This window comes from Ctenopharyngodon idella, chromosome 2 (assembly GCF_019924925.1).
Source record: "Ctenopharyngodon idella isolate HZGC_01 chromosome 2, HZGC01, whole genome shotgun sequence".
Lineage (NCBI taxonomy): Eukaryota > Metazoa > Chordata > Actinopteri > Cypriniformes > Xenocyprididae > Ctenopharyngodon > Ctenopharyngodon idella.
The window spans coordinates 10,402,557-10,415,386 of record NC_067221.1 but is presented as its reverse complement, the minus strand read 5'-3'; the positions used below and the strand labels follow the sequence as shown (position 1 = coordinate 10,415,386).

The 12,830-nt window shown below is 36.6% G+C and overlaps 1 protein-coding gene across 2 annotated transcripts; it reads right to left on the bottom strand.

Moving 5' to 3' along the window:
* Positions 1–12,775, bottom strand: lrrcc1 (leucine rich repeat and coiled-coil centrosomal protein 1). 2 transcript variants are annotated; one of them, XM_051881710.1, is made up of 20 exons: positions 12,634–12,775; positions 11,981–12,068; positions 11,681–11,886; positions 11,420–11,485; positions 10,711–10,878; positions 10,444–10,613; positions 10,141–10,290; positions 9,835–10,034; positions 8,202–8,376; positions 7,956–8,104; positions 6,404–6,608; positions 4,877–5,016; positions 4,529–4,730; positions 3,521–3,706; positions 3,137–3,311; positions 2,884–3,047; positions 1,061–1,269; positions 744–881; positions 526–661; positions 1–373 (listed from the first exon to the last, which is right to left on the bottom strand). In XM_051881710.1, the coding sequence occupies exons 2-20, from the start codon at positions 12,022–12,024 to the stop codon at positions 263–265; spliced, it is 2,994 nt and encodes a 997-aa protein (XP_051737670.1). In that variant the 5' UTR covers positions 12,025–12,068; positions 12,634–12,775; the 3' UTR covers positions 1–262. The 2 variants fall into 2 exon arrangements, with proteins under 2 accessions (XP_051737670.1, XP_051737679.1); XM_051881719.1 differs by having other exon boundaries at positions 11,981–12,031; positions 12,634–12,721.
* Positions 12,776–12,830: the final 55 nt, after the last annotated feature.

Genomic DNA, 12,830 nt, shown 5'->3' with positions numbered 1-12,830 from the left:
TATATATATATATATATATACACAATATTATAAAGAAAAAAAATTCACCATTACAATCAGTTCACAGCCATTTACTATTTATGTAATGTGAAACAGCCAAAAAATAGTGAAACACAGTAAGCTGGACACTCACAAGCACAATAATTTTAAGATATGTTCGTGTTGGCAGCCAGACTTGGAGACATAAGTGACATAAATCTTCTTATATAAGACATAAGGCATCTTGAAGTATTTTTGTCTTTTGGTTTGTAATGGTTGGAGGTTAGAAGTCTTTCAGCACTTGTGTGAGGCGTCTCATTTTCTCCTCCATTACCCTTTTATTACTCTCAGTTTCCTCAAGCAGCTGGCGCATTTCCTCCTCCACCTGGAGCACCTGTGGTTACAAAAAAAGAAAAGAAATTTGGACTTAAGAAAGTGCTGTTCAATCATCAGTCACTCATTCTACATTTGTACGTGACAACACTAGCAATATGAATGCAAATCAACGAATCAATGCATAAATCAATACTGAAACGGAAGTAATACCTTCTGATTAGCTTTTTCTATCTGTTTCTGTTTGTCATTCGCAAGACGAAGTAGTTCAGCCTGATGGGAAGCTTGTAGAGTCTCCAGTTGTCTACGGAAGGCATCGTCCACACTGTGAAGCTTCTCCACTGCCGCTCTAATAAATCAATAAATCAGTTTTAAATGTATAAAAATCTATACTACATCGGCCAAATTAGGACCTGCTGCCCATCACATACCTGTGTGCTTGTGAAGCTTTGTCCCTTTCCTCCAGCAGCGTTTTCTCTTTGGAATCAAAACCGTCCTTCATTCGCTTCACCTGGCTCTCAAGCCTGTTCAACAGTTCAGCCTTTTCCTGCCATTTCTTACTTGAGGCCCTGCAAAAGTTGAATATATTAGTATTTTGGATAGCTGTTGAATTTAAAATATTATATCCGTGTGATGGAGTGCAGTAGACATCAGCAGCCAGCCTTTAAAACAACAACATACTGTTCCATAATCAATAAGTCATGGTTACAGCTTGGAATCATAACATATTGGTGATTACGATCCGTACCTGTATGTCTCTTTAACCTCATCAAGCTCCACCTCCTTATCAAGAAGCTGTTGTTTCAGCTCCTCCTTCCTGAGACTGAGCTGCTCCACTGTGTCTCTGAGATCCACTGCAGAGGCCATTTCCTCCTCCAGCTGCTGCTTCAACTTTCGCTGGTCCTGCACACTCTCATCACGGAGTCTACGGATCTGCTCATCTCGCTCCAGCAATGCCTAGAAGCAATATGTCAGAGCAAAATGAGCCAGGTGATGAAAGCTATTTTGTTTTGTATTTAATGAATTACATTAGCACTACATTACAAAATCGTTCAAAAGTTTAGGGTAAGTAATTTTTTTTTTTTTTTTTGAAAGAAAGAAATACTTTTATTCATCAAGGGCAATTTATTTTTCAAAAAAAATTATAACAGTTTAACTTCAGCTTTGCCATCACAGGAATAAATTAAGACATATTAAAATAGAGAACAGTTGTAATTAGGGGTGTACTGGTACGTGTATTCATTCCAAACTGTCACGGTACGGACGTCACGGTTCAGTGCATGCACTCAGATGTCGAATACAGTCAGTCACAGGCGATCCACACTCCAATCCAAAAGGGGGCATGCGCGGTAATGCAACACTGTTTGCGAACCGCCACACCAGGAAAAAGCGCAGAAGAAGAACATACGATCTATGCATAGATGTTTACGTGTGATCTCTCAACTAGTGTTTGAACCGCGGAAAGACAACAATAAAATAGCTTGAGAATAATATCTTGCGTAGCATTACATTTACCTCAGGCAAGTCATTCAGTGTCCACAGCATGTTATTTCACTAAAGAAATGAACTCTAAAGGGGAACATTTCAATAAATATATGCACTATATTAGCTTATATATTCATTATATTTACTTTTCCTGTTAGTAATGTCTTAATTATTTAATATACATTTAAATAAATTTGTCACGAAAACAAGTTATGACAGTAACCGTGTAAATGATTATATTTCAAAAATGAATTGAAGTAGAAAAACAACTGAAAAATAATTTTATAATTAGATTAAGAAAGTAATGCAAAACCTGTCTTATGTGCAATGTACATGTTTTTTTATATGGGTGTTGAGTATTACATCTAAAAATAAATAGCAACTGAATTTAATAGTTTGGGCTCTGTTGTTAACTGTTTAATATTAATATTAATTATTATTATTTATAATATTAACTTTAATATTATAGTAATGCAAGAAAGGGCTCCCTGTATATAGTTTACAGCATTAGTTGAAATAAATTTTTTTTATCCTTAAGAAAATGTTAATTATAATTGAATTTATTTAAAGAGAAAGACATAATTACGTTACAATTTTATGTTTAGTTTTCTCCCTCCCTGCTATACCGAACCCGTACCGAACCGTGACTTCAATACAGAGGTACGTATCGAACTGTCATGTTTGTGTACCGTTACACCCCTAGTTGTAATAATATTTCACAATATTACTGTTTTTACTGTATTTAAAATGCAGCCTTGTTAAGCATAAGAGACTGCTTTTAAAAACATTCAAAAATCTTACCAACCCTAAACATTTAAACGGTAGTGTAGATTTTGTAATAAAAAGCATGTCTTACCACAGGAGCAATTAAAGATGCACTGAGAAGCATTTTGAAAAGTTGTACCATTTAACTTCAAATGTTGTCTTATAAACATGGCACTCATGGCATATTGGTGGTTAATATGATTAATTAATAAACGTATCATGTAGATGTAATAATCAATTAATCAGTTAAAAAAGAATTAATCAATTGACAGCCCTAATTTAAATCTTAGTTTATAGTTTTGTGAGTGAGTAGGACTTCACCTCTTTTAGTTTACGAATTGTCTCTGTCTGGTCATCAACAATCTTAGCTTTAATCCTGAGTGCATCATTGTCTCTCTCATTCTGCTTCTTCTGTGATTCCAGTTCGGTTAACAAAACCTCAATTCTGGCCTCCAGTCGACCACGGTCCTGTGCTAAGGATGCACCTAAACAAACAAACACAAAACTTAGCTTAAATACAACAGACTCTCTCGGCTCTCTCAGACTCTCTCTTTTCTTGAAGTTAATGATGTACCTTGCTGTGCAAGTTCCTGGCCCCAGATCTTCCTCTCTGCCCGTAGTCCATCTATGACAGACTCCTGAGCAGTAAGCTGGGAGATCAGCTTGGATTTGTCCTTCTTCAGTAGCTCCACCTGTAGGTTAAGTCGTTTATCATCCTCCAACCTGGATTCCAATGACTGCACACGGGCCTAACACGCAAAAACAGAGCATAATATGATTTATGAGGCACTTCCTAAGAATTGACTGAAATCACAATGATTCGATAATAAAAAAAAAAGAACATGTGGCTACATTTCTAGACATGTATGTGCTATAATAATGCTGTCGATTTCTATGAAGGACACAACCAAATCAAGAACCTATATATTTTTTTTGTAAGTAAAATCTTTGGTCTTACCTTGAACTCAGTGGAAGCTTCTTTTTTGGCTTTGAGGAGCTCAGTAATTCGTGTTTTCTGCTCTTTTACAATAGCTGTGAGCTCCTGTACCAAAGAAGCTGACTGCTTCTCTTTCTGCTGAGACTGGCTGAGGCTCGACTTCACTTCTAGGAGTTCAGCAGACACCTGATCAAACCCCTCCTTAACCTAGAAATCACACACACACACACACACACACACACACACACACACACACACACACACACACACACACACACAAACGTTTGTTTTTGTGAATTGTGGGGACATTCCATAGGAGTAATGGTTTTTATACTGTACAAACCATATTTTCTATCCCCCTACACTACCCCTACCCCTAAACCTACCCATCACAGGAAACTGTGCACATTTTTACTTTCTCACAAAAACTTATTCTGTATGATTTATAAGCCTTTTAAAAAACGGACACATGGGGTAATGTCCTCATAAGTCACCCTCTCCTTGTAATACCTATGTCATACCCATGTCATTATACAAATTTATGTCCACACACACGTTGGGTTTCCATGTTTTATGGGGACTTTCCATAGACATGCTATTTATACTGTAAAAAACTGTATATTCTATCCCCTAACCCTAAACCTACCTATCACGGAAAACTTTCTGCATTTTTGCATTTTCAAAAAACATCACACTTAGTATGATTTATAAGCTGTTTTTCTCATAGGGACCAAAAATGTCTTCACAAGGACAAGAATTTCAGATATTGCCATCTTTGTGGGGACATTTTGTCCCCATAACGTAGGGTATACACACACTCACACAATGATAACTAAAATGAAAATTAACTATAAATATTAAAGCTAATTCTAATTAAAAGTATATTTATATTTAACTATGTTCAAATTTAGAATCAATTCAAACTAAAATGTAGTGTCACAAAATCATTGTTTTTTTTTTGTTGTTGTTGTTTTTTAATTCTAATAAGACTAAATCAGACTAAAAATGTTACCTCAAATTTAAATTTACCTCTGAGAAACGCTTTGCCTCAATGGTGAGAGCAATGCGAAATTCATCCTCTAGAGCAGCATACTGTCTTCTGGAATCAGTGATTTTCTGTTCCAAATCAGCCTGTTTCTGGGCAAATCTCTGCTCTGTCGCCGCCACCTCTTTGGCTACAGCCTCCTTAAACTCAGACCCACCAGGAAGCAGCCGTGTTGCAAGCTCTTTCCTGTCCCACAAAGTTAAACAGTCAAACAGGTGCAAGTTGAAACAGTTGAAATTTCCTGTTTTGTAAATGGAAAGAAAATCAAACCTTCACTCTTAGTATGACTAAGAAAATGATCATGGACATGACTCCATGTGATGCTTGTGTACCTGTGCATCTCCTCTCTGGAGGCCAACAGTTCATGCAACTGCTGCAGCTTCTCTTTGTGCTGTCGTGCTGATGCGCGGAGAATTTCAACCTCCCTTTTTAAGGCAGATGCTTTATTCTCTAACTCCTGAGTCCTCTTAATCTGAAATAATATAGCAGTTCATTCACTTTTAATGCTGTTTACAGAGAACTATTCCATTTTGTTTTTCAATTTATACATAGATAACTGTTCAAGTGGTACTTCTAATGGTAGCCATTCAAACACATGCAAAAGGTCATGTGTAAATATTGCTCTCAATTCAAAAGGATTCAAAATGTCAAAAAGAAATTGGAACATGTTTGCAATTCATCCAAATGCCTATATATTTATTTGGGAGCTGCTTCTTCGACCATCCCACAAAAACTGTTCTTTACACGGCATACAGCGAGGCTAAAGGCGCACCAGGGGAAAAAGGCGCATTTGACTTATTCGCTTTTAAACCTAAAAAAATAAACCACTCAATTCATATGGATTAGTTTTATGTTTTTTTTATTAACTTTTTGAAGCGCCAAAGTGTCAGGGACAGAAAGCTCTCAGATTTCATCAAAAGATCTTCATTTGTGTTCCAAAGATGAACAAAAGTCTTACGGATTTGGAACGACATGAGGGTTAGTAAATAATGACAGAATTTTCATTTTTGGGTAAACTAACCCTTTAAAAACCGCTTTTGATTATGCACATGGAAATTTGGCTGATCCTTGACGCGATCGCAGACTGCAAAGCAAAGTTGATTCTGCGCTAATTTGATCTAATATTTAATGGGTTTTTTTAAATGTTGTAGATTTATGTAGCAAATGAGAATCGATAAAATTATTGACTATATTTTGAGACAAAGGTCTTATTAATGAACAAAATCCACTCACGAACCTTATAGATCACACACTATATTGAAGCATATGAACTGTGTTCGAAATCACCCCCTATACCCTCATTCACTATTCCCTACATTAGTTCACTAATATAGTTCACTTGAAGGAGTGAATGAAAACAAGTGAGCGAATTCAAACACTGAGTCTGCCGGAAGGGCTGCCGCTTTGGCATAGTTTGTGCTTGCTGTTTAATACTCATTTGAAACTTAGCAAACTGGCAGCTCCAGCAGTAATGAAAACATTTATCTTGAACTCTGTCATGGAAATTTAATAATTAATTAAAAAGGAATTTATACCTGTATGATATTATGCTGTACCCACATTGGATAAGCAGTTTGGAAAATAGATGGATGATTCTGCTGAGGGCGCCATCTTTGGGCGTGACACAGGAATTTGTTTGGAACAACCCTCGCAGTGCAATATGGGTATTCTGTAGCCATTGAGTGTATATCTGTTGTACAATCGTTATTGCGGTGCATTATGGGATTGAATGAATGCACTCGATAACATACACTATGGTTTCGGACACCACTACAAATCACTGTCCCCTCAAATAGTGCCCTATTTAAGGGTATAGAGACGATTTCGGACATAGCTATGGACTGCAACTATTACTCTACCTCTTCTGCACGCTGCTGTACCCTGAGAGCCTCTGCTTGGGTCATGCTGTCCTTCAGACTGTGCAACGCCCTCTTGTGTTGGTCTTCCCTGTTGTGCACCTGCTCCAGCTGTTCTAACGTAGACCTGTACCTCTCCTCCAACTCCTGCAAACGAGTCTGTAGTTCTGCCCGATCCGAGCGCTCTTTTAACAACATCTCCTTCAGCCTAAAGGAAAAAGACAGATCTGATTTCTCACAATATTTTTGAATAATCATTATGTTTCACCATGCATTCATGTACACTACCATTCAAAAGATATTTTTTATGTTTTTTAAAGTGTCAGAAATCATTCTGATACGCTGATTTGTTGCTCAAGAAAAATTTCTTATTATTATCAATGTTGAAAATTTTTTGTGGAAACCATGATACTGTTTTTTAGGATTCTTTAATGAATAGAAAATTCAAAAGAACAGCATTTATTTGAAATAGTAACACTGTAAATGTCTTTACTTACTTTTGATAAATTTCACTCCTTGCAGAATAAAAGTATTCATTATATTAATACTAATTTTTATTATTAACATTACAAATTTTGAATGGTAGTGTAGCAAATTTTAGTTACAATTCTATTAAATTAATTTGGTTTTATTGATAGGACATTACAGAGATGACTGAAAGTGATCTGGAAAAGAATGGGCAACAGGATTGGGAAATGAGTCCAAAATCGATTTCAAACCAGATTCACATAACACATCTGCATGAGCACCAAGGCTCAACATGTCGCCACTACCCACTAGGCCACAGCTCCGACACATTGCACTATAGCAAAAAGTGAATAACACATTAAAACTTCTGTTTAATGGCATTTAAAATATGACACTGTCATATTCACTGTCATTTACACACACTCAGCAGATAAAGAGTTAACGAAACCGATACTGGACTGTGAGGCGAGAGTCATTAGCAGAAGAGAGCTGCAGGGCTGGCAATTAGGATTGATTGATGATCTGCAGCAGACATGTGCCTGTCACCATGACTTTAATCTCCATTATAATTACGATTTATCACCAGGGGGAACGCGTGGGCTATAATATTGGAGCACAATATCAGGGCCATCATCATGCCACAGAAACTGTTGTGCAGGTGGGATGGCAGAGCTTCATACATCAGGGCCCTGCAGTGGGGTCTCTGGAAACTTCTAATAAAATTTAATTATACTCAAGTGTATTCAGATCCAACATTTCAGATGGAGCTGACACCAATTAGGTGTAATACGTCAAGCCAAACATTCTCTGCAAACACTTGGATGTCTGGAGATTGTTAAGGTGTCCTTGATGGGAGAGAATGTTTGAATGAGCGAGATAATATGTGTTGCAGCTAATTGTGTTCATTGGTAAAAAAAAAAAAAAAAAAAAAAGATTTGTATTACTTTGACTCTCAGCAGTAAAACTCTTAATTAGGCTGCTCAATTTGCATTCACATTTTATTCACATTTATCAAAGGCATAAACATAACAAAGAAACAAAGTGAAACTATATTTCTCTGTCTTAGCAGAGAACAGTTTGTCCTCACCTGTCTGTGGTGTGTAAGGCCAAACTCTGAAGGTCCTTTTCCTCGCTCGCTTGAGACTGCAGGTTCTTGACTTGTTCAGTAAGTCTCTTTGCAGCCTGCTCTGCCTTCCAGCGCCGCTCCCGCTCCTGGTCTCGCTCTTCCACTATTGCCTACATGTAAACACACAAGTGCTTTACTCTTTGCAAATTTACATATACAATAGCTTAATAAAAAAAACGCTGGACCTGAGCAGTGCAGTTTACATACCCTGTAGGTTTCCTCTTGAGACTGAGTTGAGCTTTTGTTAGGACTTGCTTTGATGCTTTTGGGGGCCTTTTTTACAGACTCTATGGTTTCAACAGACCCAGAGCTCTGGACTGATGTCCTCCTACGGGCACCAACAGCCAGCTTCATCGACTTCTGCTTCTGTGTATTTGTCACACTGCAATGGAAACGAAATCAATTTCAGACTAGTGAGAGATAGTAGGTTGTTAAAATATTAAATGTGTAATTTATATGTTTTGATATTAAATATATCAAGCAACGAGTGCAATATCACATGAGTGCTGCAAGAGTGCAAATGCGATACTTGTTTTATACAATAGTTCAATAAATAAGTTAATATTGTTATTTTAGATACAATCTTGTCTATTTTGCTCAGTTTTGCCAACGAAAATATAAAGACAAAGCAGAACAGTTCATCTGCTAACCACACACAGCGGTGCAGGGTTGTCAGGTCTGTGCAACAAAAATAGCCCAATGGCCAGTCAAAAGTAGTCTGGGGGGTTTGTTGGGTGTTGGAGCGGTGAAATCGTACGTATGTATGGGAGTGGTGCGTTAATATATATCAATATGGGGGCACAGCAGCAACTTAAAAGTAACCAAATTCTGTGGGAAAACCACGGACTTGGCAACACTGCAGAGGTGTTTCATTTCTGAATCTGTGTTTTGAACAAATTGAGTGAACCAATGATTCAATGGACAATTCATAAAGAGAACCATTTACTTCACTACTGAATGAATCAGCCGTTTGAATGAATCGAATGAATGAACGAATGATGACTCAATGACTTACTCATTTTGACATTTACTGCCACCTACTGGCAATTTTAGTTTCTTATTTTCTTATATAATTTCATTAAAAAATTGTTTCATATTTCCACATTAATAAAAAAAAAAAAAAATTAAAGGAATAGTTCACCCAAAAATATTTCTTTTTGTAATGTCTATTTGATGCTTTACAAAATAATGACTTTAAATTATCTTTTGGGTGTAATTTCTCAGTCAAATTTGATGTGCGATTAATTTGAGATTAATTAATCACCACATCATGTAATTAATTAGATTAAAAATTTTAATCACTTGACAGCCCTAATAACTATATATAAATAATATTTAATTAACATAAGGTTGTATTATTGTATGTATTCAAATATTATTGCTGTAACTCCTCAATAGTAGCTCTCTCTAGTTCCATGCTAATTGCAGTTTAAGTTTTGATGAAGCTAAATGAACATTGTGACAGTGTAATCATTCTTGTGTACAAGCAATTTTAAGTGGGAGGAGCAAGAACAATTTATAAAGTGCCCTGATTACCGGACTACTGCAAAGCCTTTGTCTAAAGTGTGGAGCTTTTCTATGATTCTGAACCTTATTAAGGTCGATGCACCATCCACTCCCTTTGTATTGAGTAAAGAATCCAGCAAGTAAATATTTTGAACAGCCTCTCACAACACAATTCAAGATCTGTGCCGGAGTAAACATTATTATATTCTTAATCAAATCCAGTAAACTGTAATGAGAAGTGTTTGTGAAACTGAAGTCCAAATTCAATAAGCACTCGAAATTCAGTTTGAGACAAAATGCACATATAAATATTAATGTGTGCAAGTTACTTCACCAGTCAGATTGTTTGGGTTTGGTGTCCTTAGACATTTTTTTCCCTGCAGAGCCTCTGGGATGAGACAGGATTCTGGAATGCCGTTGGTTCTCTTTACCACTGTCACATTCGCTCTCTGATGTCTGATCGGTGTCTCTTTTAGCTTTACGAACCACAAAAGGTACAGAACTGTTGGTGTTAACGCCGGCCCCTGTAGGGATCTAAGAACAAATGTAGAATTTATACTATTTGCTAAATTCTGGATTGTGCTTTTTTAAAGACTGAAAATAATGATAACTGAAATGTAATAATTTTTCCAAGCTGTACCTTCTGAATTAGATGGGAAACCTGCTGCTCTAGTTTTTTAATTCGCTGCTCATTTTCTTGATTTTCTGCAGTTGGTATTCCGCCTCGTTGCCGAAACTGGGTCAGGACTTCATCAATCCGTGGAGTAGTGAGAGGAGCATTTGACTTTGCCTTCATAACAAAGAAACACTCTGAACATGAGCATGCATCTCAATACCACCTCAAGATGATTCACATGTCATTCTCAGTCTAAAAGCAGATAAATATATATGTTAGGTTTAGCTAATTAAAAAGCTATTCAAAAAGTATCATAAAATAGTTTACCAGTTCTCCATTAACACTAGTGTCTGATGAAATTAGAAACTCGAGAAAGTCCTCAAGACCAGGAACATCCATGGGACTGTCCTCTGCTAAAGGAGATGTGTTTCCCAGGCGATCTACTCCATCTAGTGTGGTGACTTGATGCAGAGATTGAAGAACCATTTCCCTGTAGCCTAAAACATAGGAAGAACATACAAGTGATACCAGATCTCTTTTTTTTTACCCATTTTCACCACATTTCATTACATGTCAGGACTTTTTCCAACAAACCTGGCAGTGAACAGAGTGGATTCTGTGCGCCATCCTTGCTAAGACTAACATCTTTCAGATTCTGCAGTCCCACCATGCACTGCAGCAGGTGGTTCATACTCTCCAAACGATTGCTGTGAAGCTGCAGGTACTTTAGTTTATATTCCGCTCCATGCAGATACAAGAGACCTAAAAGCACAGAGCAGAAAGTGAACACACAGTCCAATTGTGATCTACACTGTTTAAAAATTGGGGATTAGTAAAAATTATTTTATTAAAGTAATTTATACTTTTTTTTAATTTATACTTTTTGCATTAAGTTGATCAACAGTGATTTTAACATTGTTAAAAAAGATTTCTATTTAAAATAAATGCTTTTCTTTTGAACTTTCTATTAATCAAAGAGTCCTAAAAGAATGCATTATGGTATTAAGCAGAGCAACTATTTTTATTATTATTAATAACAAACATTTAATGAGCACAAAACCAACAGATTAGAACAATCATGTGACACTGAGGACCTCCAGTCTGGCTGTTGAAAATTCAGCTTTGCTATCACAAGAATAAACTGCACTTTAAAATATATATTGAAAGTTGTATTAGAAAAGTATATTAGAAAACACTTTTTTAATTGCAATGATAAAGTATTTCACTGTTTTTCTGTATTTTAGATTAAATAAATGCAGCATTGGTGAGCATAAGAGACTTCTTTCAAAAACATTTAACCTACCGGTTAGGTCATTTATTTGATTGTAGGCCAAATTCAGTCTTGTGAGGTTTGTTAGTCCATTAAGTCCTGAAATAAATCCATGTATTGACAAATTACATACCAAAGACACCCAATTTAAAGTAATAGCAGGAAGGACCTATTTAAGATCAAATTCAAAACAGACACACTTTCATTTTACCATTTTTTCTAACATTGTTTTACAAAAAAAAAGGCTAACAAACATACATCATCATTTTCTGCCTCAAAAAGTGTGAGCTTTACCTTCTACTTTGGTAATTAAGTTGCAGGACAGGTTTAGGGTGCGCAGTGAGGACAGGGAAGCTAATCCTTCTATACGACAGATGTGATTGGATGACAGGTCCAGATGTCGAATGTGCCATGCTGTCGTCAAGCCTTCAATCTTAGTGAGGCGATTGCAGTGAAGATTCAGGGATGAAATGCTGGGATTCAGTTGGACCTCTAGTAGACTAAAAATAAATACCTTCAGTGAAATCACGATCACACACTATTGTACTTAAAATACAATCCAGTTACCGTAAATCTAGAATGAGTTAAACTTACCTTGAAATATCCTTATCAATTAGACACAGCTCTCCAACAGCCATAACGAAGCTACACACAGTGAGAACAAGCTTCTGTCTTTATCAACCTGTCAAATATATAAGAAATAACCCACAATGACCCGCAGACCTAGGGGGTGTCACATGACCGAATAAGTCACAACAAAATAGATGAGGGTGATGAGCACATTAACCACAACACAGCGTTACTGTTTCACGTTTATTTACAATGTCGCAACAAAAACACTTGTCCCTTCATCGAAATAAATGTTAAATTGGGTCACTGATTCAGATACTGAGAATTAAGACGAAGAGCTGAAATAAATTTTAAACTCTGAACGTCCGACAGTTCAGCACTTGACAACACAACACGTAATGTAAACAAAGCCCAGTCTGATTGTTTTCACACACTTGATTGTGTTAATAACAGGCAAATTCTCCTATTAAATGGCATGTGGAGCTGCCAGGGTCGTATAAAAGAACAAAATTGTTAGGTAAAGCTTTAATTTCAAATGCAAAGTGCTGTGACGTTAGTTTAGTTGAACGCCAGTTCTTCTGCTAGCCTCGGTTTATTTATTTTTTTAAATTCCACAATAACTTCGTCCCCATTATACTATAATTAACATAGAAGGCAATGTATTACTATCACCTTACCTGACATGTAGTAAACTTTAACTGCCTGGGTAGGATTCAAAGCTTTCCATTATACTTTACCGCTGCAGAAATTAAAAGTCCCGCTTACTCGTAATTCCTACTTCCGGCCTTGTAGTCACTTCCGCTTCTGTTTCAGAAGTTTCAGATAAGAGAGTATCCCGAAAGAAACCAACTGTGTCCTAAAACTTAGTGAGCTG

Bases quoted from the DNA above. Each gene is read 5' to 3' on its own strand.
- lrrcc1 (XM_051881710.1), bottom strand. From the start codon at position 12,024: ATGGCTGTTGGAGAGCTGTGTCTAATTGATAAGGATATTTCAAG. The intron at 3,707-4,528 runs GTAAATTTAAAT...TGTGATTTCTAG, and splicing joins AGGCAAAGCGTTTCTCAGAG to GTTAAGGAGGGGTTTGATCA. The intron at 3,048-3,136 runs GTACATCATTAA...TTGTTTGTTTAG, and splicing joins CCAGGAACTTGCACAGCAAG to GTGCATCCTTAGCACAGGAC.